This window comes from Sphaeramia orbicularis, chromosome 6 (assembly GCF_902148855.1).
Source record: "Sphaeramia orbicularis chromosome 6, fSphaOr1.1, whole genome shotgun sequence".
In the NCBI taxonomy this organism is placed as follows: domain Eukaryota; kingdom Metazoa; phylum Chordata; class Actinopteri; order Kurtiformes; family Apogonidae; genus Sphaeramia; species Sphaeramia orbicularis.
Genome location: NC_043962.1, coordinates 14,534,849 through 14,562,478, shown reverse-complemented (window position 1 = coordinate 14,562,478; position 27,630 = coordinate 14,534,849). Strand labels below are relative to the sequence as shown.

General features: G+C 35.6%; 1 protein-coding gene across 1 annotated transcript in view; it reads right to left on the bottom strand.

Moving 5' to 3' along the window:
• cdh13 (cadherin 13, H-cadherin (heart)) overlaps nt 1-27,630 on the bottom strand; it is a 1,127,464-nt gene that overhangs the window by 66,082 nt on the left and 1,033,752 nt on the right. The window contains 1 exon segment of the mRNA XM_030136869.1: nt 1,892-2,125. Within this exon segment, the coding sequence (XP_029992729.1) occupies nt 1,892-2,125 (234 nt within the window).

Here is a 27,630-nt window from a genome sequence, read left to right as displayed (position 1 = left end):
ACCTTACATGTGTTTTTCTTGTTTTGTTTTTTTTTGTACATACTTCTTGGATATATATGTATATTTTTGCCATTTAAGGGCAAGGAACCAAATATGGTAACTCCATTGACCTTGATTATCTTTATGACTATAAAATATTTTGAAAAATTTCACAAAAGTAATAAAGCCTTGTTATGTCCTCCAATAACACACTAAGGTTGGAATTTTGATTTTCAGAGTATTTCTATGAAGGGTTAAGACCCTGCAGGAACCCTATAATTGTATTCTAATGTGACTTTAAAAAAAAAAAAAAAAAATCTGAAACTAGTGGTGCCAAGCATAACAAAGCCCACCCCTCACACATATTGTAGCTTATTTTGGCATCGATCCAGCTGATGTCATCATGTCCATGTGAGTGCTGATGCCAGCATTAATTGCCTCTATATACAGGGGTTGGACAAAATAATGGAAACACCTTCTATGATGCCACAATGTTAGGTGTTTCCATTATTTTGTCCAACCCCTGTATGTGCCAAGTCTGGAGAAAATTGAAACAAAATTCATGTTTTTATAGACATTTGAAATTTTGCCCATTATAAGTAAATGGGAAAAAAAAGATTTAAAAAATGTACACAAAATTAAAACTTTGACCTACTTTTCCCAAAATATACTGACATCTGTTCTACATCACTGGCAATCTATAAACCTAATTTGGTATGAATTCATCCAATAGTTTTGCTGCTACACACATTTGAAATTTCACCCATTATAAGTAAATGGGGGAAAAAAGATTTTAAAAATTTATAAAAATTTTTTTAACTTTGACCTACTTTTCCCAAAAAATGTAATGTCTTCTATTCCAAGTCACTGGCAATTTATAAACCAAACTCGGTATGAATTCAACCAACAGTTTTGCTGCTACAGACATGTGAAATTTCACCCATTATAAGTAAATGGGGAAAAAAGGTTAAAAATTCATAATTTTTTTTTTTAACTTTTGATCTACTTTTCCCACAATGTAACCACACCTATTTTGGGTGACTGGCAATCTATAAACCCAATTTGGTATGAATTCAACCAACAGTTTTGGTGCTACAGACATTTGAAATTTTGCCCATTATAAGTAAATGGGAAAAAAAAGATTTAAAAAATGATTTAAAAAATTTTAACTTTGACCTACTTTTCTCAAAATATAATGTCATCTATTCCAAGTCACTGGCAATCTATAAACCAAACTTGGTATGAGTTCAACCAACAATTTTGCTGCTACAGACATTTGAATTTTCACCCATTATAAGTAAATGGGGGAAAAAAAAAAAAAGATTTAAAAAATTTGTAAAAAATTTAAACTTTAACCTACTTTTCCCAAAATGTAATGACATTTATTCTAAGTCACTGGCAATCTACAAACCCAATTTGGTATGAATTCAATCAATAATTTTGCTGCTACAGACATGTAAAATTTCGCCCATTGTAAGTAAATGGAAAAAAATAATAATCATTTAAAAATTCATAAAAAATTTGAACTTCTACCTACTTTTCCCAAAATGTAACCACATCTATTCTGAGTCACTGGCAATCTATAAACCCAATTTGGTATGAATTCAACCAATAGTTTTGCTGCTACAGACATGTAAAATTTTGCCCATTGTAAGTAAATGGAAAAAAAATAATCATTTAAAAATTCATAAAAAATTTTAACTTCTACCTACTTTTCCCAAAATGTAACCACATCTATTCTGAGTCACTGGCAATCTATAAACCCAATTTGGTATCAATTCAATCAATAGTTTTGCTGCTAGAGTGTTAACAAACAAAGAAACAAAACATACCCTTTAACTCAACAGAAGTCCAGTGAGTTTATGTTACGATCAGAAACATCCAAATCTAATGTTGAAGATATAATACTCACAGTTGACCCTGGTGACCTTCCATGTATTGTCGAGGCCGGGCTGTTTTCCCAGTTCTATCTTAAAGGGTGCACCGTTGGGCGGGAGGTCCTTGTCTCTTCCCCCGACAATAGCGACATTGATGTCATGGGCGTCCTCGCATACTCTTGCTACTGATGGAACCACATAGGGGGCGTTATCGTTGTAGTCTTCCAGGTAGATGATCAATGTGCCAGTTCCTGTGGCTGGAGGGTTACCTGGAAACCAAAAAAAAATGTACACTTTAGCGCCGTAATGGCTGTAACGTAACCCGGCAACAGTAATGATCAGGGCAGATGTGAAACTAGACAAAACGTGGTGTACTCTGATTATTCCGATGTTAATTCTCCTTTCAGTGTTTTTCAATGTCAAAATGCTTTTAGTCGAAACCTCAAACTGAAGCAAGACCTGCTGCTTTTAAAAAATCAAAATGCCAATAAACATAATAAGATCCATCCTGCTCCTTTTTAACTCCGCTGACCTAATTTAACCCAAACAAAAAAACAAACCGTGTCATTTCAATGCCGGTAGAACATGAATCACAGTGGCTCGTGTTTTGCAAAAAAAAAAAAAAAAAAAAGGCATACTGACTTGGCACACGGCCGTCTTCAGTGTTTGTCTGAGATTACACCTTATTGAAGGATACCGGGTTAAGAAAGCAGCTTGGCTCTTCTCTATTACTTCTCTCTGTTTCAGTGCGATTACAGGTTATTAAAAAACCCATACGGCATCCACAACAGCTCCAGAGGTCAGTCGGCAATTAACACCTAAAGACAAGATCTGTAATTGGAAAATGGGTCTCCTCCACCTTTTCTAGGTTAAAAAAAAAAAAAAAAAGCAGACAATTTAGGGCGGAGAGTGGGTAAAGAACAAGTCAAGATATATGAGCAATAAATGTCAAGTGATACTGGAATTAAACCCAGCTTGGCTTTTTACGGCGCTGTTAGAGGAAGTTGCACTCGCTGAGCAGTAAATGTTCCTGCAGTGAAATGCTGATTAGATGCAAGTTAGGACAAACATAAAAACAAACTAATGAGGCAAAATGGCTGTGATGTTAGGAATTTCCTCAATTTTCATTTTTGTAGGAATGACTTGTGTTGACGTTTCGCTGAATATATTTTAAGGGTTTTTGAAGTCCGGTAGGGAAAAATCTGATGAAAATGACAGCATCTACCTCCAGCTCCTAAACAGAGACAACACCCTCTTCTGTCTTCATTTCAAATGTTGCCATCTGGGTAATAATACCCACCCATATTTCTTATTAACAGATCGAAATTTTCATTTGTTCCACAAGCAATTAAGTTTACAAGTTATGCATACAGGATGTCCAGCTGGTCTGCTCCTGAATAATTTGTGGTAAGGTATGCGGATGAGTGTTTCTGTTGGTGAACGTGCGCTGTTGTGATGAAATCCAATGCAAGTGTGCAACAAACCAGTACAGAACGCATGAAAACAAATAATGTATCCATATGCATCTGCACCGATCAGCCATAACATGTGAAGGCATCATGGGATTAACCCGTAAAGAGCATGTGATTCTTTTGTGGCAGTTCCCAAATCATTTTTTTTCAATCTATTCATCATTTCTTAAGTGATTTATCACCATTTATCATAATATTATCCTCTGTTTTTGCATTTTTTCAATGAAAATCAGGTATTTTATATTTATTTTACTGATCATGTACTTTAACACTTTCATGCATGAATTATGAAAAAAAGTGTCAAGTTTTTTTATTTTTTTTATTTTTATTTTTTTATTTTATTACTCAAAATTAGCCTTAAGTTGAAATGCAGTTTGATTTTTAAATTTTTTTTTATATGGTTTTATTAAGAAGATATTTAACCTCCTGAGACCCAGGAATATACAAGTTTGGGCTTTTTCAAAATCAAATAAATGCCTATATTGGAAATATCATGATGCAACATTTTTTGAGATGCATTTAAAAAAAAAAAAAAAGAAATGTCCTTTGCTGTGGACACACACACACACACACACATATATATATATAAATATATAAATATATATATACACTACCAGTCAAAAGTTTGGACTCACTTATTTTTTCTTTATTTTCATGTCTATTTACATCGTAGATTCTCACTGAAGGCATCAGAACTATGAATGAACACATATGGAATTATGTAGTTAAAAAAAGTGTGACATAACTCAAAGCATGTTTCATATTTTACATTCTTCAAAATAGCCAGTTTGCTTTTATTACTGCTTTTGTACATTCTTGGCATTCTCTCGATGAGCTTCATGAGGTAGTCACCTGAAATGTTTTCCAAAAGTTTTGAAGGAGTTCCCAGTGATGCTGAGGACTTGTTGGCCATCTTTGGTCCATCTCATACCATTTAAATTAAAAGGTGAGTCCAAACTTTTGACTGGTAGTGTATATGTATTTATATATACAAAGCTGTAAAACTCTTGTCAACAAACTTGTGGGACACTGTCAGGGGAGTTTGGAACAAGAAAGCAGAGAGGGGGTGCTGAGACACCCACCCCCACCCCCAGCTCCTCTGTAATAAGGCATGTTGCAGCAGTTTGTTTCTTTGTTTCTTTCTTTTTTTCTTTATTTCGAATATTGCATTAAAATCAAACAACAAAAGAATTATATAGAAGAAAGTCAAACCTTCAAAAAGTAGCATAGCGCTACCTACGCTACGTATGTAAGCTCCGTCAAAGCCGTTACACCCCACCCCGGCTCCACAACTTGTTTCAGAGGTGGGATGGATGCGACAAGGAGGATAATGATGAGGTAAGGGAGCTTTTACCTACGAAGCACTATAAACTATAACCCCCCCCCCCCCCCGCAGCTTTTTTTTTGGGGGGGGGGGGGGGGGCAGGAGGTACAAAAGAGGAATAAAAACACTCAGGAAAAAAATCTTGATTAAGGTTCTCATAATTCATGCATGAAAGTAGGGATGCTCCGATACCGAGACCACTATCGGGCATCGGCTCCGATACTCAGTGTGTGTACTCGTACTCGTAAAAGTAATCCGATACAAATGCACTGATACCACTTACGGCCGTGTGACATTCACAGTTCAGTGCAGCAGGTACGCAGTGGTGGAATAATGTGTGTGGAGTGTGAAGATTTTTCAAAATAAGCAACGGTGATTAAAGTAACGCTGACTGCAAGTAACGTTAAAGACACAGACAGATTTGCGTCCTGTCCGTCCTCTGCGTACATTCCATCTGTTTTCCAGGTGCTGGTGGAGACAAAGAATACCACTGGGAGTACGGAGTGGTGTGGACCGCCGCCAGCGGAAGTGAAAACGAAACTTATCACTCATTTGTCTTTTCTCTACCTGCTGAAGCTAAGCTTTTAAACCTTACCAACGAAAACGCTGCAATATTACTATCACATTAGTGTTACCTCTTTCATCTCCATGTTTGTTATTACTGACTTTCGTCTTCTTCTTCTCAAAAAACTATCCTCTTCTTCGGGGTATTTGTCCAGTATGGTTAATTCAGAGCGGCGCCCCCTGGTGGATTAATTGAAAAACGCTCATTCCGACACATTAAATGTCAGTAGCAGCACTTTGTTCCAGTCAGACTAATGACAACGACAATAAAGCACATTTACAAAAGGAACTAAGAACTGGAATGGGGTTATTAAGTACTCGTATCGGTACTCGGTATCGGCAAGTACTCAAATGTAAGTACTCGTACTTGGTCTGGAAAAAAGTGGTATCGGTGCATCTCTACATGAAAGGGTTAAAATGGAAGCTGAAGTGCGGGTGCGTGCTTCGCCTAATGTTTATTAAATATAATATCCATAAAGTATGGGCTTTAAACACGCACTTCAGCAAACTCATGTCACTTACTCTATGTCTGCTCTCCAAAACACGCACAATAACGTTTTACCTTGAAAAACTACTTCGGACTTAATAGTAGATACACTGCCTGAAAATAACTCCAGTGGAATATTTCACATCTGCAGTCTCATCTTTCTTTTCACACCCAAACCTCTGACTAAAGCAGGGGAAAGTGGAACATGCTGCAAATCTAAAAGACGGGCCCGTTCCCCAAGTGCTAAATATTTACTATTCATATAAATGTCGGATCATTCTGTATAAGTTCGGGAACATAAAAGTGTGTGTGTGTAGGTGCTTGTACTTCAGTGTCCTGGATATCCACCCTTCTAGACACACACCCACACATTAACACAAGAGGCTTCATCTTTGCATCTTCACAGCCCACATGCACCCACCTAATGCTGTCACAAGGTCAACTGCAACACCAAAACATTATTACTGCGATACAAAGTAAAACACTGACTAAATCTGCTTCTACAGCTACCATCTTCCACATATTTTTCTTCTTTTGTATGAAAGCTAGCAGTGGCAAGATAAGACTTTTAACCCATAAAGACCCAGTGCTGCTTATGTGGCATTTCCCAAATGAGTTTTTATCTGTATTTAAACTTTATTAAGTGATTTATCACCATTTATAACAATATTATGCTCTGAATTTTGCATTTTTCACTGTAGATCATGTATTTTCCTACATTTAATTTAGATGTTCATGAAAACTAAATAATCAGGTGATATCATGAAGTGTGTACAGAAAACACGCCACTTTTAATTAGCGTGTTATCTGTACGCATTAAAAGCCTTCGGCGTGTAGATTTACTCCTCGTAAAATAACACAACATTAGCAGCTAGCGCAATTAGCAATTAGGGGTTAGGTTTAGGGTTAGCGGCTAGCGTGATTAGTGCGATTAGGGGTTAGAGTTAGTGATTAGTGCGATTAGCGGCTAGCGCATTGACACACCATCAAATGCCGTTAATAACATGCGAAAGGATGAAAATGTGTATGTATAGCATGCCAAATGCAATAAACTGGTGTCACATACAACGCGATTTCATGAGATGAGTCTGCAAACCACAGAATACTGAACAAAAAAAGGCTACGTTCAGACTGTAGGCAAATGTGGCCCAAATCCGATTTTTTTGCCCATATGTGACCTGTATCTGATCTGTTAAAGACAGTTTGAAAAGCATAAATCCGATTTTTTTTAAATCCGACCCAAGCCACTTTCATATGTGGTCTTAAATTCGATACGTATCTGATATTTTGCAATGCGACTTAAGTCTGAGCGGCCAGATCGCATTTATCAAATACACCTTTATGTCATTGAAATGCGACAAATGTCACAATTCTGCGTCCAAGGAGGAGGAGCGTCGGGAAAAACGTGTCTGCGTGGTCGCATGTTACATCAGAACCTCTTTTGCGAATGTGGGTCACTTCAGGGTCACATTCAGTTCATACTCAAAACTGATAGAAGTCGCATTTAATGTGTAATATGAACGAGCACACAAACAAATTTGGATTTCACCAAAAAATCTGAATTGTGCGTTATGTTCTGCTGTCTGAACGTAGCCAAAGTGAGTTTTTCAACAAAGATATCATTAACTGAACATAAACAAGTGTGTCCATGCACTGTCGTTGAGCCAACTCCATGGGTTTTACTGGTGAATCAATGTTGTAGAAGATGACGGTGTTTCCATGGTAACTAGGGAGCCTCTAAACATCCAAACTGATCTTTTCACGGCTCACCTTATCCCATAAAGACCCAGTGCTACTTTTGAGGCAGTTCTCAGATGATTTGTTCTCTATTTTTAACCTAATTTAAGTGATTTATCACAATTTACTCATATATTTACCTCCGCCAAGGAGGTTATGTTTTTGCCAGAGTTTGTTTGTCTGTCTGTTTGTTTGTCTGTCCGTTAGTGTGCAACATAATTCAAAAAGTTATGGACAGATTTGGATGAAATTTTCAGGGTTTGTTGGAAATGGGATAAGGAAGAAATGATTAACTTTTGGGGGTGATCCGGAAGAAATCCTGGATTCTGGATCACTTTGAAATTTTCGTTAACATTGTGGTAAATGGGGCCAAAATTTTCGTTTCCCAATATCTCGCTTAATTATCGACCAAAACTCATGAAATTTAACTCAGGAATTGACAATGGGGTCCTCTATCACATTTCAAAGGCTGATCCGGATCTGATCCAGAAGGCGGATTTTATTTTAAAAAATAAATGTAGGATTTGTATCACCGATTATGTGGGGAATTTTTGCGCTTGGCGGAGGTCTGCGCTCTCCGAGTTCTTTCCTAGTATCTCCTGTATTTTTCATTTTTAAGTGAAAATCAGGTATTTTTCTGTATTAATGTACTGATCATGTAGATGTTCATTAAAGCTCAGATTAAAGTTAAGGGTTATTATATTTGAAACAGAGAAAACTGAAGAAAAAGATACACTTTTCAACAAAATTCATCATTATTTGAACGTTAACTTAGCGTCTCCATCCACTGTCACTGATCCAACTCCATGGGTTTTATTGATGACAGTGTTTCCACGGTAACTACGGAGTCTCCGAACGTCCAAATGGGTCATATCTGATGATCATGAAAAGACGAATATCTTAATTTTACACCAATTATTTACATGTATTGATAGGATTAATGGATCAACAGGTATTAAACAGTTTAGATCAGTAGATGGTTTTGATCACCAGTGGCTGTTTGGGTCTTTATGGGTTAAAAATGTGAATAAGTATAATAAAGAATAAAATAAATGCAATTTTAACAATATTTCAACTCAGTGTATCATTTACACATATTCATTACAATTTACAGATCACAGTGGATCCACAAATACATAAAATGTTTAGTAACAGGCAGAATATTGGTAAAATTGTACCGACTTCTCATAAGATATTTCAGGTTATTCATATTTTGTGTGAAAAGATAGTTTGTAAATGTCCACATCCTTATGGAATTTTACTTTTAACACTAAAACAAAGAGAAATGTTTGGAGTTGTCATTATTTATAGTTTATGCATCATACCTGACGACCATGAAAAGATGACAAACTGTATTTTACACCAATTATTTACATGTATTGATAGGATTAGTGGATCAACAGGTATTAAACAGTTTATATCAGTGGATGGTTTTGGTCGATGGTGGATGTTTGGGTCTTTATGGGTTAATCAGAACAGAAAATACAACTGAAGTAAATGATGGATGATGTTATCACACTTCCACCTGTACCTAAAAGATATTTTTTTGCTTTAAATTCCTTTATAACAGCATGTGGAGAAGTGATATTTACTACTGCTGAGAGTCTTTTCCTGATAATCATCATGATTGGTTTGTTTACCAAGCCCAGTAATATCATTATTTGAAGTAAAATCATCAGCAGATTGTGATTTGGAGAGGTAGGGAGGATAATAAAGTCAGGCTTTTCCACTTGACAATAATCTTAAAAAGTCTGTTTTCTGTGCCAGCTGCTTTTTTTAATTTATTTTATTTAGTTTTTTTTTTTTTTTTTTTTTTTGGGTTTTGCAGTCTAGGAGTGAAACAAAACAGGCCTTCGATTCCGTAGATAAATACAGCTGTGATAATATCCGCAGCGGATCAAGAGCGGAGCAAAAGCACAAGGAAAATATGTTCAAAAGAAAAATCAAAGACAGTAGCTGTTGAGGCGAGTCCCTGGATAATCTATTATCAGTCAAGACATGAGACCAAAAAGAGTGATGATGAGGACCGACTCTGCCGTCAGTGAAAAGATGCAAATTTCAGCCCATTTGTAGCGGGAAGAGGCTGTCTCTGTGCTTGACTAGCTTTAAATGAAGTTGTTTGTCTTCCTAAATGAATCCTCCCCACACCTAATCATTCTGTTTCTCTGCTCCTGGCTTTCCCTCTCCTCCTCCTTATCTCCGTTGCATCACGCCTGTGTCATCATCGGCCTGCCTCAGCATCAATGGAGCTTGTCTGCTGGCCCCTGTTTCACACCGCTTTGTCACAAAAAGTTCGGATTAAACACACCGCGAGTTTTTAAAGGAGACGCACGATTTATGGTTCTTTTGTAGCGACAGTACGCCCTCCCACTTCTGCTTGTTGGACGCATAAAAAAAATAAAAATACAGAGTAAGTGTGAAATATGGAAGGAAAGACAGGAAAAGGAGGGGTTTTCTGTGAGGTTAAGTCTGCTGGAGCACTGATCTACTAATGTATGTCATATCATGTTTAGAATGATTTTATTACTCTTTTAACCCTTTCATGCATGGTGGTCACTACAGTGGACAGTTATTCTACTGCTCTTCTCTTGTATATTCATGGGTTTTGCTGTTTTAGTTCCATATCAGCCAACACAGTGGACACTTACAGGGTGGGGAAGCAAAATTTACAATGAACATTTAGTTGTTTTTTCTCAGCAGGCACTACGTCAATTGTTTTGAAACCAAACATATATTGATGTCATAATCATACCTAACACTATTATCCATACCTTTTCAGAAACTTTTGCCCATATGAGTAATCAGGAAAGCAAACGTCAAAGAGTGTGTGATTTGCTGAATGCACTCGTCACACCAAAGGAGATTTCAAAAATAGTCAGAGTGTCCATAAAGACTGTTTATAATGGAAAGAAGAGAATGACTATGAGCAAAACTATTACGAGAAAGTCTGGAAGTGGAGGAAGCAACGAAAAACGTACCAAAGCTTTTATTAAAGCTCTCAAATCCAAAATCCTAAAGGATCCAACCAAATCCATGAGAAAAATGGCAATTGAACTTGAGGTAGACAACAAGACCGTTAGAAATGCAGTAAAATATGATTTGAAGTTAAAATCTTTCACAAGAACACCAAAACACTTGTTGACAACAGCAACAAATCCAACTTTAGCAATTTTTGGGAATCATGTTTATGGACGCCTTCTAGCCCAGATCTAAACCCTCTGGATTCTGCGATTTGGGGCGTTTTAGAACATGCTACCAATAGAACATCACACAGCAATGTCAACTTTCTTAAAGATACTATTAAAGAAGAATGGGAGAAGTTGTCACCCGAATATTTGAGGAACACTTGCGCAAGTTTCAGGAAGCGTGTGAAGGCAGTTATTGAGAAAGAAAGAGGACAATGTCAATTTTCTTGTGGCAAATAAATTCTCATGATTTTCAATAAACTAATTGGTCATACACTGTCTTTCAATCCCTGCCTCAAAATATTGTAAATTTTGCTTCCCCACCCTGTATGCATCATGTAACTTTGCTGTTCTTGATAAACCTGATCTGCAGTAACACGTTTAAGTGTAAATCAATTGTTATTAAACTGTAATTATTATTTTTTCTTGAACAAAATGGGTATTTTTGCATATTATCCCCATGAAGTGAGTAATAACTAGTATTAGAGTATGTTTAAATATGAGAAAACATCAGATTAGCAGCATTAAAAGTGTTTTTATTTCATAGTTTTCACTGTATACCAGTAAATACACGTTTCTTGGCTTCAAAAATTAAACGCATCGTATCCATTTGAGTGGACATTTTTGCAACTCCATGAAAAATAGGTTCATAAAAAGCTGTCAACCACATTGGTTTTTTTGTTTTTCTTTTTCATGCCTAAAGAGGAATTCAAACGGGGGAAAAATCATGATTAAGGTTCTCATATTTCATGCATGAAAGGGTTAAATATTAGTATTTTATCCCTGATTTAGTATATTATATTTATTGGACTGTCTTCGCTCTGTAGCACTTTGAGATTCCGCTGAATGAAAAGTGCTTTATAAATGCAATTTATTATTATTATTATTATTATTATTATTATTATTATTATTATTATTATTATTATTATTATTATGTGTTATCATGGCTCATGTTATTCCATAAAGACCCAGGGCTACACACTTCAGTCTGCAGGAGCACGAATCTACTAATGTATGTCATATCATATTTAAAATGATTTTATTAATCTTTTAAATATTAGTCTTATATTCCTGATATAGCATTTTATTTTTTATCGGACTGTCTTCACTCTGTAGCACTGTGAGATTACACCAAATGAAAAGTGCTTTATAAATGCAATTTTTTATTATTATTATTATTATTATTATTATTATGTGTTATCATGGCTCACATTATCCCATAAAGACCCAGTGCTACTACTCACACTTTCAAACATTCCATTTTAAATATATTATTATGGTTATTCTGTTGTTTTACTTGGTATTTTTATTTCACTGCTTTAATTGTACAGCTGTTTTTATGTCTCCTTAATCTATTCTTCTATTTTTAGTCTGTAATTTTTGCTTTTTAATCTTCTGTACGACACTGTTTTTAATTGACAGCTGCTTTATGTCTTTAATCTATTGTTGTATTTTATTTTATTTTATTTTTTATTTTTAGTATTATTTTTTTAATTTTGGTTTTCCCCTGTAAGTCGCTTTGGAAAAAAGCGTCTGCCAAATGCATAAATGTAAATGTACATGTAAATGTAAAATGTACTTTCAAGGCAGTTCCCACATGATTTTTCCTCTATTTTTAACCTTGCTTAAATTAGTGATATTTTGCTTTTTTTTTTTTTTTTTTTTTAATGGAATTATACATTTTCAAACCTTTCCCTGTGGTCTACATAAACTGTAAATAATGCTCTGCTTGGGTCTGAACTATTATAAACTATTATAACCTTGGTATGAATTCAACCAACAGTTTTGCTGCTATAGTGTTAACAGGTGGTGATAAATTGCTTAATAAAGGTTAAACAGAGAGAATAATTCATTTGGGAACTGACACAAAAGTGGCTCTGGGTCTTCATGGGTTAAACTGAGCACAAACACAGACTGCTGTGAGGGCGTTCTGGTGTTCTGCTTCTGTTACAGTCGTTCAGATAACAACTGTGTTTAGACAGATTTACTCAGTTTGTTTTAGGAACTTCTATTTAAGAGCAGCGGTCCGCAGTTCCTGTGTCGTGCCATTTCCATCCACGACACTGTCCCTTTTTTTTATGCAATTCTAGACCCGAGTTTGTTTATGCGTTTATCTGCTTTGCGTCTTCTCGGTGAACTGAATGGATTCTTTAGTAGGGAAGTCATGATAACAGTGTCATGATAATATTTACAGCGCTACACTCATCAGGAGTTCAGTGTGGGGATATATTAAGAGACATGTCTTTCTGCAAAACACTGGCTTTATCTCCGCTCAGGGGTGACTGACCCTGGGATCTGCAGTGCATTGTAAACGTTAATCCCAATGTGCCTGCGAGTGAATTGGGTTTTGTTAAATTGAAAATAATCCAATTGCCTTCGTGGCTCTGCATTTTGTATCTCAGTAACAGGCTGAAACGGCATAAATTTAGATATGAATCCTGGCCCTGTGTGCTCTGCGGCCCTCCCCGAATGCTCCTTTTTATTTAGGCTTTAATTGGGTTGCTGGTAGAAGTGAGAAAGTTTAAAAACTTCCAAAAATGCAAAAAAGAAAAAAAAAAACTAAGTAACTTCTTTATTCAAGTGGAGTGTACAAATGAGACAATTAATGATGTATTATTTTCATGCAAAACTGTATCAGTCCAAAACTAAAATTAACTTTACACAAGTGGGGATTGATGGTAATAAATTGGTTTCTGAGCAGGAATTACACTAATTAACAAATGAGATTAGTTTTAATTGTCTACATCAAGGTCCCACTTCAATATTAAAAGCAGTGAAGCTTATGAGGCAGCTGCTCCACTCCCACCACTGCACTGCAAACAGTTTAGTTTGGTTACTGCTCCTACACCTTTTTATACATATATATGTATATGTTGGAGAGTATACGCTGCTTCTTTTACACTCCTACACACAATAAGACCTTACACCAAAAAACAAAACAAAACAAAAAAAGCACAAAACACAAACAAATACAGTATATGCAAATACAAGCAACTGGTGAAAATCCCATCGATCTGTTAAGAAAAAAAAACTATTTTTGGATGAATACATTAAATACAAACCGTCATTTGAAACACACATACACAAATGTGTAAAGTATGAATCGGCTAAAATTTGCTTAGAGGTCTTATTTATGTCTTTGTGCATAAGAAATCAATAGAAGTGAATCCCCAAAGGAACTTTGTGTTGGTAAATACAAGTTATGCAAATTTACAGGATTTCAGTTCTGTTGCAACATGTTGATGGTCATATGAACTATGTTTTCAGCTCAAAAATGTCACATTTCATCACAATTAATGCTATATTTTCATGTCACAAATGGCCAAGTTATATTTGAACTGAATTTACCTGAAAAACAAATATTCTATTCTTTTAGATTCCCCAATTTTTCTTACAGATTATATCCTACATATCACATGTTTTATTTTTAAAGGTTCAATATGGAGTATGGTGCTGATCCATCCTGCTTATGTTACACCAAAACATACATTAAGAATGTCACACGTCACTTTTGAAATCAACAGTTTTCTAATAATAAGCATTTTTATAAAGAAATAACAATTCTATATTGTTATTTCCTCTTTAGTATGATGATAAACTATATAATAAATAATTCTGATCTTAGTTTTTGCACAGGGATCATTTGTGGAAACGGTGACATGGCTGCCAAGCATCAGTATGATGGGATCTGTAACAACCATGTCACATCCGTCCACTGCCACATTTTGTGTTTTTGTGTCAGCTGTTATTGTTTTAGATCCACAATACTAACATTTATGAATAAGAGGAGAATTAGCAATAGTAAGTATATAAGTTTATTACTAATAAAGTACTGGCACTGACCAGAGCATCATGGGTAATGTCACGTCCGTCCACCAGCAAAAGTTTTCACATACACATGCTATTCAAAATCCAATATTTCTGAAAATATAGCTTCCACTGTCAAATAATATCAGTAGTCTGTGCACAAATGTATTAGCATTATTTCAGCACAGTTCTATGCATTTCTTACAACTTTTTTTTTGACAAAAATGGTCACTCATTTGACCCCCTAAGTAAATTTTAGCCGGAATGTTTATTCCTAAAAGCATGACATCAATACATGTAGGGCATTGTTTTTTAATGTTTAAGTTTTTATTAATGTCTGTTTTTTTAATGAGAACATCAGCCTGAACAGGGACTACAGGTGGAAATGAGCACTAGTGCTACAACCTGCCATGCTACATCTCTCCTTTTTAAGGTTAATGAATATTGTGCATTGTCTTTGTCTAAATAAATAAATAAAATGGAAAAAAAAATAACTTTGCGGTTCTTGATAAACCTGATCTGCAGTAATATGTTTTAGTGTAAATCAATTGCAAATTGTTATTAGACTGTAATTAACAGTTTTCTTAATCAAAAAGTTTAATTTTTTTTGCATATTATCTCCATGAATTGAGTAAGAATTAGTATTACAGTGATAAAATGTGATAAAACAGCATTAGTGGCTTTAAAAATGTTTTTATTTCATGGTTTTCATGGTCATAATGTGTTTAACCCTTTCATGCATGAATTATGAAAGCCTTAATCCAATTTTTTTCCTGAGTGTTTTTATTCCTCTTTAGGCATGAAAAAAACAATGCGATTGAAAATTTTCTTCTGAAAAATAAATAAAAATAAATAGACAAAATAAAAATAATCAAAAAATTTTTAAAACACATAAAAAACAATAATGAAAAAAAAAAAAAAAAAAAAAAATCTTATGAACCTTTTTTTCATCAAGTTGCAAAAATGTCCACTCAACTGGACACCATGTGTTTAATTTTTGAGGCACAGAAACATGTATTTACTGATAAATTGTGTGAAAACTATGGGGAGGGCATATGATTCTGGGGGTTTAAGGTCAGGAGAGATCTACATAATGTTACCAATTCATGTCAGAAAAGACATGTAGTGTCTTAAAACTTTAATAAAGATATGTGTAAAAAACAAACAAAAAAACAAAACAAAAAGAACAACAAATACATGAATATACAAGAAAACAGCTGTAGAATAGCTGTCCATGCATGAAAGGGTTAAATACATGTTTCTTTGCTTCAAAAATCAAATGCATGGTGTCCGGTGCATGGTGAGTGGACATTTTTGTAACTCCATGAAAAATAGGGTCATAAAAAATTTCAGTTGCGTAGTTTTTTTCATGCCTAACAAGGAATAAAAACACTCAAGAAAAAAATATTGACGAAGGTTCTCATAATTCATGCGTGAAAGCGTTAAAGTGGGCCCCCCTGCAAAGCCTTGGGATTTGTTTTTTTTTTTTTTTTAGTCCTGTCCCTTCCACAGGTGACTACTTTTTTTTTTTTTTAATTTTTGTGTTAGAGCATTTAATTAATTGGTTGCAATCGGGGTGTGAAGGGGATTTTAAGCAATATAGTAAAAAATGCTCCAGGAAAACATCTCCTACCCCATCTTTAAGGACTATAAGGTGAACCATGGAAACACAACAAAAAGATCAATAAAATCCTTCCAAATCTGCTCTGACCTGCAGTGATAGAACAGTGCTCCTACAGACTCAAGTATGTACTTAAACTACAGTAGCAGGGCCATACTTTTAAGACCGTATGTGGTCGGATCAGCAAGTTTTCACAGACCACACTGTGTGATGACGGCAGCAAAGATGAATATCGGAAAAATCCAGCATCAGCCCCCTCCATCACCTCCAACCTCCGCCTTTAGGCTTCGCCCTCTCCGTGCTCCTCTACCACTGCCAACACCTTCACCTTCACTTCCCCGCGGCCACGTCGACAGCATCGTTATTCTGCGTACGCCCCGAAGAAGGGACGAGCAAGAGAGAGAGTGAGAGAGAGAGAGAGACTTCTGGAGTCCTGGGGCCGTCAGGGCTAATCCAGAGCCACAGGATACAGAATGAGCTTTCTTTCATTCTGTCTCTTCTTCTGTATCTCTCTATCGTCTCCCTGAAAACACTTTCTTTTTTTTTCTCTCTCTCTCCAACCACATTGGCTTTAGGCTAATTCCTTCTTTCAGTCCCACTGTCCCTCCATGTTGTTGTGGCTTTATTTTCTTTTTTCGTATTGTCCGACTGTCTCTTTCTTCTTCTCTTGTAGAAAAGAATGAAAGAATGAAAGACAGGACTGCGACCACTAGCAATCTGAAGTGTACCAATTTCTGTTCCTGCTTGGTATGACTCTGTGATGTGTTTGCACTTAGTTTTTCCTCTTGGGGTGAAAATGTGTTGTAGCAGTGGAATACTATGTGAGGAAATAGGAGCACAACAACTCTGAAGTACAGCAGCTCCACTTGATTTCCTTTCTTTTGCTTGTTTTTTTTTTTTTTTGTGTGTTTTGGCAAAGTCATATGCTTGATCTGAACCCATAAAGGCCCAAACAGCCACTGCCGACCTAAACCAGCTATTGATCAAAACTGTTTAATACCTCTTGATCAATTAATCTTATCAAAACATGTAAATAATTGGTGTAAAATATAGTTTGTCGTCTTTTCATGGTCATATATTTTGGTTATATTTTGGGAAGAGAAGCTCAAAGTTAATTTTTTTTAATGAATTTTTTCAATCTTATTTTCCTCCCTCCCTACTTACAATGGGCAAAATTTGAAATGTCTGCAAAAACATCCATTTTGTTTCAATTTACTTCAAACTTGACACATATATAGAGGTAATTGATATGTTGACATCAGCACATGCATAGACATGATGACATCAGCTGGATCGATGCCAAAATAAGCTACAATACGTGCGAGGGGCGGGGTTTGTTGTACCTGGAACCACTTGTTATAATATTATTATTAATGTATGTGGGAAATTACCAAAAATAGTTATTTACCTGATAAAGGGTTAAGAGAAGCTTAACCCATGAAGACCCAAATATCTACTGGTGACCAAAATCATTGCCTGACTGTTTAATACCCGTTGATCCATTAATCCTATCAATACATGTAAATAATTGGTGTAAAATACAGTTTGTCGTCTTTTCATGGTCATCGGATACGACCCATTTGGACGTTCAGAGGCTCTGTAGTTACCGTGGAAACACCGTCATCTTCTACAACATTGATTCACCAGTAAAACTCATGGAGTTGGATCAATGACAGTGGATGGACACACTTGGTTTATGCTCATTTAATGAGAGATTTTGTTGAAAAATTCACTTTTTCTTTACTTTCGTCAAACTTCTTCACCTTTAATCTGAGCTTTTATGAACATCTACATCATGCATGTCAAACTCATTTTGTTCATGGGCCACATTCAGCCCAATACTATCTCAATTAGGCCGAACCAGTACAATAATAATACAAGTGGTACCAGGCACAACAAACCCCGCCCCTTACATGTATTTTAGTTTATTTTAGCATCGATCCAGCTGATGTCATCCTGTCTACGCATGTGCTGATGTCAACACAGGCAAATTTCAGCTATTATAAGTAAATGGGGAAAAAAACGATTTAAAAATTTGTTAAAAATATTTAACTTTCACGTCTTTTCCCAAAATGTAATCCCATGTATTCTGGGTCATTGTTAATCTATAAACCCAGTTTGGTATGAATTCAACCAATATTTTTGCTGCTAAAGTGTTAACAAACATGGAAATAAACCAAACCAAAAACAATACCCCTTGCGTCCCCTTCAGGGGGCGGAGAAATTATAACATTTTGGAGAGTTTGGCACTATAAACGAGTTTGACGCCCTTGACTCTTAAAGCTGCGTATGACTTTCATCACCAACTTTTCATTAAATCTGTAAAACCTCAGTCATAGCCTAAGTATCAGGAATGTTAGTCTTTCCGTGATTACACACCTGAGTTTCTTCCCTCACAGTGAACAATTTTGAAGTGTACTACACCAAAAATAATCCATTTGAGGCATTTTTGGAATTTTGTCGCGACATGCATTGTGGGAAGCGGAAGTTCAAGCAGCTGCAATATGGCTGCAGCAGCCTGGCAGGAAATGCATGGCTGGAGCTCCGCTTCCCGCAATGCACGTCATGACAAATTTCCGAAAATGCCCAAGTGACCTACCGGCTCTGTGTGTAAACAAATGGATTATTTTTTGTGGAGTACACTTGAAATTGTTCACCGTGAGGGGAGAGATTCAGGTGCATAATCACGGAAAGACAAACGGATTTGTGATATTTTTATGATACGACTTGGGTTTTACAGATATGATGAAAAATTGGAGACAGAAGTCATATGCAGCTTTAATATCTTCAGTTATCTTAAATTTTTGCGCTTCAAAAATTCATCCCGCAGGCTGAATTGGAACCTTTGGCGGGCCGGTTTTGGCCCACAGGTGGTATGTTTGGCACCCCTGATCTAGATTATCAGTAAATAAAATATAAGAAAATACCTGATGTTCACTGAAAAAATACAAAATACTGAAGATAATGGCAAATGACGTTCATTTTGTCTTCTGTGTATGTAATTATACTTTCCTTTGGTTTTTTTTTTTTTCTTTTGTTCAGACAGGGTATAGTTTTTAGATGTTACCTGCTGACTCCAGTCTTCCTCAGAAGCGTCATCTGACATGCTGCTGAGGAAGACTAGAGTCACAGTCGAAACTGTCAAGCAGGTAACATCTAAAAACAATACCCTGTCTGAACAAAAGGAAAAAAAAGAATAATGTCATAATCAATGGTGTTACATCACTTAAGACAAGTTAAATATAGAGAAAAACATATTTTGGAAGTGCTACAAAAGTCACACTGGGTTTTTATGGGTTAATCCAAAACAAGTCTGACAAATGCACTGGGCAGCAGAAGAAATAAAAATACACTTGTAGAATTTGCCACCAAGGACAAAGCTAAAATGAGACTGTCCTCACCTGGCTAACTTTCTTTTCCTCATTAGAAAAACCATTAAATGCCAGGACAGCAACAGCAGTGGATGATGCCCTTGGCTAAAAATATTCAGCATTGTTATTACGATGATTATTTTCCTCAGTCACATAAAAGTAGATGATGAAGGAAATGAAATAACAACAACTGGAGAATACAAGCCAGGAGCGGGGCTCGCCTGTGAAGAATGGCTCATTGGAAAATGTCACAATACATCATGCAGCGGCTAAACAGTCAAGAAGACTAATTCACAGGTGGACTACGGCGAGGTAATAAGAGGCGAATACAGAAAGATGAATGAAGGCGAACTCGCAAATGAGAAAGGGGAGGACATGAGAGCAACAAGAAGGAGCTTTGAAGGGGAGTGATTTGAGAAATGATATGATTATATGAAGAAAATTCAGCTTCAATATAGTTGAAAAAGAGCCTATTTTCCTCCCACCTGCACAACAGCACAATACCAAACCCTAATGCCAAAGGTAGTACATGCTCTGCTGCATTTTCACATTTCTCTTCATTTGCCACAATGGATTCACAAGTTCACTCTTATTATAACTGTTTCACATCTGTGTTTGAACATAGAATAAGCACACATCATTTTCCAGGGCTTCAAAGTAGGGCTGAAAGACGCTTTTACAGTGGACTACCTGTTTTTCCTCAGCAATTTGTGAAAATAGGTACTGTATTGTGTACAGCTGCGATGTGTTTCCACTGTTAGTACAGATTGTACAAGGAGAGGGGGAACCAAAACACTGAAAAAACACCATGGAAGGAGCCGGTAAACAGAAGAAAACGGTCCACATGTACTTGATAGGAAAGAAAAACTGGTTCTAGGCTGGAAACGTGTACTTTATAGGAAAGAAAAACTGGTTCTAGGCTGGAAACGTGTACTTTATAGGAAAGAAAAACTGGTTCTAGGCTGAAAATGTGTACTTTATAGGAAAGAAAAACTGGTTCTAGGCTGAAAACGTGTACTTTATAGGAAAGAAAAACTGGTTCTAGGCTGAAAATGTGTACTTTATAGCAAAGAAAAACTGGTTCTAGGTTTGAAACATGTACTTTATAGGAAAGAAAAACTGGTTCTAGGCTGAAAACGTGTACTTTATAGCAAAGAAAAACTGGTTCTAGGTTTGAAACATGTACTTTATAGCAAAGAAAAACTGGTTCTAGGCTGAAAACGTGTACTTTATAGCAAAGAAAAACTGGTTCTAGGTTTGAAACATGTACTTTATAGCAAAGAAAAACTGGTTCTAGGCTGAAAACGTGTACTTTATAGGAAAGAAAAACTGGTTCTAGGTTTGAAACATGTACTTTATAGCAAAGAAAAACTGGTTCTAGGCTGAAAACGTGTACTTTATAGCAAAGAAAAACTGGTTCTAGGTTTGAAACATGTACTTTATAGCAAAGAAAAACTGGTTCTAGGCTGAAAACGTGTACTTTATAGGAAAGAAAAACTGGTTCTAGGCTGGAAATGTGTACTTTATAGGAAAGAAAAACTGGTTCTAGGTTTGAAACGTGTACTTTATAGCAAAGAAAAACTGGTTCTAGGCTGAAAACATGTACTTTATATGAAAGAAAAACTGGTTCTAGGCTGGAAACATGTACTTTATATGAAAGAAAAACTGGTTCTAGGCTGGAAACGTGTACTTTACAGGAAAGAAAAACTGGTTCTAGGCTGGAAACATGTACTTTATAGGAAAGAAAAACTGGTTCTAGGCTGGAAATGTGTACTTTATAGGACAGAAAAACTGGTTCTAGGGTTGAAATGTGTACTTTATAGAAAAGAAAAATTGGTTCTAGGCTGGAAACGTGTACTTTACAGGAAAGAAAAACTGGTTCTAGGCTGAAAACGTGTACTTTATACGAAAGAAAAACTGGTTCTAGGCTGGAAACATGTACTTTATAGCAAAGAAAAACTGGTTCTAGGCTGGAAATGTGTACTTTACAGGAAAGAAAAACTGGTTCTAGGCTGGAAACCTGTACTTTATATGAAAGAAAAACTGGTTCTAGGCTGGAAACGTGTACTTTACAGGAAAGAAAAACTGGTTCTAGGCTGGAAACATGTACTTTATAGGAAAGACAAACTGGTTCTAGGTTTGAAACATGTACTTTATAGGAAAGAAAAACTGGTTCTAGGCTGAAAACGTGTACTTTATAGCAAAGAAAAACTGGTTCTAGGCTGAAAACGTGTACTTTATAGCAAAGAAAAACTGGTTCTAGGTTTGAAACATGTACTTTATAGCAAAGAAAAACTGGTTCTAGGCTGAAAACGTGTACTTTATAGGAAAGAAAAACTGGTTCTAGGCTGGAAATGTGTACTTTATAGGAAAGAAAAACTGGTTCTAGGTTTGAAACGTGTACTTTATAGCAAAGAAAAACTGGTTCTAGGCTGAAAACATGTACTTTATATGAAAGAAAAACTGGTTCTAGGCTGGAAACATGTACTTGATAGGAAAGAAAAACTGGTTCTAGGCTGGAAACGTGTACTTTATAGGAAAGAAAAACTGGTTCTAGGCTGGAAACGTGTACTTTATAGGAAAGAAAAACTGGTTCTAGGCTGAAAACGTGTACTTTATACGAAAGAAAAACTGGTTCTAGGCTGGAAACATGTACTTTATGGCAAAGAAAAACTGGTTCTAGGCTGGAAATGTGTACTTTACAGGAAAGAAAAACTGGTTCTAGGCTGGAAACATGTACTTTATATGAAAGAAAAACTGGTTCTAGGCTGGAAACGTGTACTTTACAGGAAAGAAAAACTGGTTCTAGGCTGGAAACATGTACTTTATAGGAAAGACAAACTGGTTCTAGGTTTGAAACATGTACTTTATAGGAAAGAAAAACTGGTTCTAGGCTGAAAACGTGTACTTTATAGCAAAGAAAAACTGGTTCTAGGCTGAAAACGTGTACTTTATAGCAAAGAAAAACTGGTTCTAGGTTTGAAACATGTACTTTATAGCAAAGAAAAACTGGTTCTAGGCTGAAAACGTGTACTTTATAGGAAAGAAAAACTGGTTCTAGGCTGGAAATGTGTACTTTATAGGAAAGAAAAACTGGTTCTAGGTTTGAAACGTGTACTTTATAGCAAAGAAAAACTGGTTCTAGGCTGAAAACATGTACTTTATATGAAAGAAAAACTGGTTCTAGGCTGGAAACATGTACTTTATATGAAAGAAAAACCGGTTCTAGGCTGGAAACGTGTACTTTACAGGAAAGAAAAACTGGTTCTAGGCTGGAAACATGTACTTTATAGGAAAGAAAAACTGGTTCTAGGCTGGAAATGTGTACTTTATAGGACAGAAAAACTGGTTCTAGGGTTGAAATGTGTACTTTATAGAAAAGAAAAATTGGTTCTAGGCTGGAAACGTGTACTTTACAGGAAAGAAAAACTGGTTCTAGGCTGAAAACGTGTACTTTATACGAAAGAAAAACTGGTTCTAGGCTGGAAACATGTACTTTATAGCAAAGAAAAACTGGTTCTAGGCTGGAAATGTGTACTTTACAGGAAAGAAAAACTGGTTCTAGGCTGGAAACATGTACTTTATATGAAAGAAAAACTGGTTCTAGGCTGGAAACGTGTACTTTACAGGAAAGAAAAACTGGTTCTAGGCTGGAAACATGTACTTTATAGGAAAGACAAACTGGTTCTAGGCTGGAAACGTGTACTTTACAGGAAAGAAAAACTGGTTCTAGGCTGAAAATGTGTACTTTATACGAAAGAAAAACTGGTTCTAGGCTGGAAACATGTACTTTATAGCAAAGAAAAACTGGTTCTAGGTTTGAAACATGTACTTTATAGGAAAGAAAAACTGGTTCTAGGCTGGAAATGTGTACTTTACAGGAAAGAAAAACTGGTTCTAGGCTGGAAACATGTACTTTATAGCAAAGACAAACTGGTTCTAGGCTGGAAATGTGCACTTTATAGGACAGAAAAACTGGTTCTAGGTTTGAAATGTGTACTTTATAGAAAAGAAAAATTGGTTCTAGGCTGGAAACGTGTACTTTACAGGAAAGAAAAACTGGTTCTAGGCTGAAAACGTGTACTTTATACGAAAGAAAAACTGGTTCTAGGCTGGAAACATGTACTTTATAGCAAAGAAAAACTGGTTCTAGGTTTGAAACATGTACTTTATAGGAAAGAAAAACTGGTTCTAGGCTGGAAATGTGTACTTTATAGCAAAGACAAACTGGTTCTAGGCTGGAAACATGTACTTTATAGGACAGACAAACTGGTTCTAGGCTGGAAATGTGTACTTTATAGGACAGAAAAACTGGTTCTAGGTTTGAAACATGTACTTTATAGAAAAGAAAAACTGGTTCTAGGCTGGAAATGTGTACTTTATAGGAAAGAAAAACTGTCTGGAAGGCACATAAACTGCAGAAATGTGTCACAATGTGAAGGAATAAGACAAACCTATACATATTTTTTAATGCTTTCTTTAAATCTCCATTCTTATCTCTTTACTGCAACAATTTGAATGTGTGAAACTCTGCAGATCCATCCAAAAAAATACTGTTTCCTAAGAAAACTTTTAAAGCTTTCTCAGTGTGTTTCCAAGGAAGGCAAAACAAGAGAGATAGGAAAGCAATTAATTTAAAACTATATCTGATCAGGATTTGTTTTTACAACTTTAATCGGAAGCCAAAAAATACAGAATGTGCCAGTTTTTTAGGGTTTGTTTTTTTTTTTTTTTCAGAGAAGCTGAAGATTTAGTTTTTCTGCCAGTTAGACTTGTTCAGCTGTAGATTAATCTACAAAAGAAGATTAGTGCAAATTATATCTGATTTCTTTTCGACTGTATTTTCTCTTTCTTCTTAACCCGTAAAGTCCAAGTGCTACTTTTGTAACAGTTCCCATATGACTTTTCTTAAGTGATTTATCACCATTTATTCCAATATTATGCTCAGTATTTTGCATTCTTAAGTGAAAATCAGGTATTTTCCTATATTTTATTAACCGATCATGTAGATATCCATAAAAGCTCAAATTAATCCATATATAAGACCCAAACATCCATTAGCAAACAAAGTCATCTACTGATCTAAACTGTTTAATACCTGCTGATCCGCTAATCCTATCAATCCATGTAAATAATTGGTGTAAAATACAGTTTTTCGTCTTTTCATGGTGATCAAATATGACTCATTTGGACGTTCAGAGGCTTCATAGTTACCATGGAAACACTGTTATCTTCTACCACATTGATTCAACAGTAAAACCCATGGAGTTGGATCAATGACAGTGGATGGAGACACTTGGTTTATGTTCAGTTAATGAAAAAATTTACTGAAAAGGTACATTTTTCCTCAGTTTTCTCTGTTGTGATATAATAACCTTAGAATTTACTCTGAGTTTTCATGAACATCTAAATTAAATATAGGAAATTAATATAGGAAAATACCTGATTTAAAGTAAAAATGTAAAATACAAAGGATAATATTTTAATAAATGGTGATAAATCACTAAAGAAAGGTTAAATAGAGAGAACAATTCAATAAATCTGGGTTTTTATGGGTTAAAGTTGAGGGTTATTACATCAGAAACAGAGAAAACAGAAGAAAATGTGAGTTTTTCAGTGAAATTTATCATTAACCGAACATAAAAATAAGTGTCTCTATCCACTGTCATTGATCCAACTCCATGGGTTTTATTGCTGAATCAATGTTGTAGAAGATGACAATGTTTCCATGGTAACTACGGAGCCTCTGAACGTCCAAATGGGTCATATCTGATGACCATGAAAAGACGACAAACTGTAATTTTACACCAGTTATTTACATGTATTGATAGGATTAGTGCAGTGGCTCCCAACCTGTTTTGGCTCGTGACCCCATTTTAAAATCACAAATTTCTGGCATTTTGAGAGATTTTTTTTGCTAAAATTTAATCATTTTTGATCATATAATAGTTTGGTATACTATGTTGCAAATAAATGTTAATTTTAGATGACATTTAGGCTTTATAATGTATTACATACAGCACATACATATACTCCATTTGATATGCCCTCTCAGATATTATATCCGGCATTTTATTTGGACTTGATGTTTATTAGGAAAAGTGTGTTGTGTTTTAATTATTACGAAATATATAATGAATCATATCTATCTATCTATCTATCTATCTATCTATCTATCTATCTATCTATCTATCTATCTATCTATCTATCTATCTATCTATCTATCTATCTATCTATCTATCTATCTATCTATCTATCTATCTATCTAGAAATTTCAGGTGACCCCAAGGTTGAAAAACACTGGATTAATGGATCAACAGTTATTTAACTTTTTATATCATGGCTAAAATTTACTTAGGGGGTCAGATGAGTGGCCATTTTTGTCAAAAAAAAAAAAAAAGTTGTAAGAAATGCATAGAACTGTGTTGAAATAATGCTAATACATTTGTGCACAGACTACTGATATTATTTGACAGTGGAAGCTATATTTTCAGAAATATTGGATTTGGAATAGCACGTGTATGTGAAAACTTTTGCTGGTGGACGGACGTGACACTACCCATGATGCTCTGGTCAGTACCAGTACTTTATTAGTAATAAACTTATATACTTACTATTACTAATTCTCCTCTTCTTCATAAATGTTAGTATTGTGGATCTAAAACAATAACAGCTGACACAAAAACACAAAATGTGGCAGTGGACGGATGTGACATGGTTGTTACGGATCCCATCATACTGATGCTTGGCAGCCATGTCACCGTTTCCACAAATGATCCCTGTGCAAAAACCAGGATCAGAATTATTTATTGCATAGTTTATCATCATACTAAAGAGTAAATAACAATATAGAATTGTCATTTCTTTATAAAAATGCTTATTATGAGAAAACTGTTGATTTAAAAAAGTGATGTGTGACATTCTTAATGTATGTTTTGGCGTAATATAAGCAGGATGGATCAGCACCATACTCCATATTGCAACCTGTAAAAATAAAACGTGATATGTAGGATAGAATCTTGTAAGAAAAATTGGGGAATCTAAAAGAATAGAATATTTATTTTTCAGGTAAATTCAGTTCAAATATAACTTGGCCATTTGTGACATGAAAATATAGCATTAATTGTGATGAAATGTGACATTTTTGAGCTGAAAACATAGTTCATATGACCATCAACATGTTGAACAGAACTGAAATCCTGTACATTTGCATAACTTGCATTTACCAACACAAACTTCCTTTGGGGATTCACTTATATTTATTTCTTATGCACAAAGACAGATATAAGACCTCTAAGCAAATTTTAGCCCATCAGTGAATGATTTTGGTCGTCAGTGGATGTTTGGTTCTTTATGGGTTAAAAAGAAGAAGAGTACGTTCACGGTTCAGTCACAATGCTTTTGATGATATAAGACTCTACATTACATTTGAATGCTCCTTCAAAATGTAGTCGTCTTCAAAAGAAAAAAAAAAAATTCCAAAGCTCTGTGACTTATAATTTTCGCTCGGATTTTGGAGTCTTATCTGGTTCTTGGGTTCCTCTCTTGCCGTCGTGCCTCGGCGAGTCCCCAACCTTGTTAAAAATGCCTTCAGATAACCCGTTTCATTCTGTCCCATCACTCATCAGAGTCCTCTGGGCTTCGGCAAACGCTATCACATGACACTCTGCTAATCTGATTGGCTGATCAGAACTGTAAATGAAACCAGCCATCTCCAATTACAATAGGCACAAGTCATTAAGAGAGATGACTTCGGGGAGGGAAGCGGTGCTGGGGACAGGTGCGTCGCCGCTAGTCTGGCAAATTACTTCCTGAATGGAGTTTGGGTTATCAGTTGTTGGCTATTATACCAAGTGATTGGAGACGCGGGGTATTGATACGGCTTAAAGCGGGCTTACACTCCCAGCTCTTTTTGTGCTAATTAAACACCAAAATTACCTTCCTTGGGAGATTTCCTTCCTTGGTGTGTTCTCACAAAAACACAGTCACAGGATTTTTACTCTGATAAGCAGCTGGATCAAAACGAAAAAAAAAAAACAAAGTATCTGCAGAAGTGAAGCGAACTTTAATTAGACAGTGTGTGAAACCTGTGCTATTCACAGCACCTACACAAGCGCTAATCTATCTAATTTTACTTCCTAAAAGCTGCCTTTTAACTGTTGGCTTTAGTTGCAGTTTGTTGTCGCTACTTTTCTAAGAAAAAGCG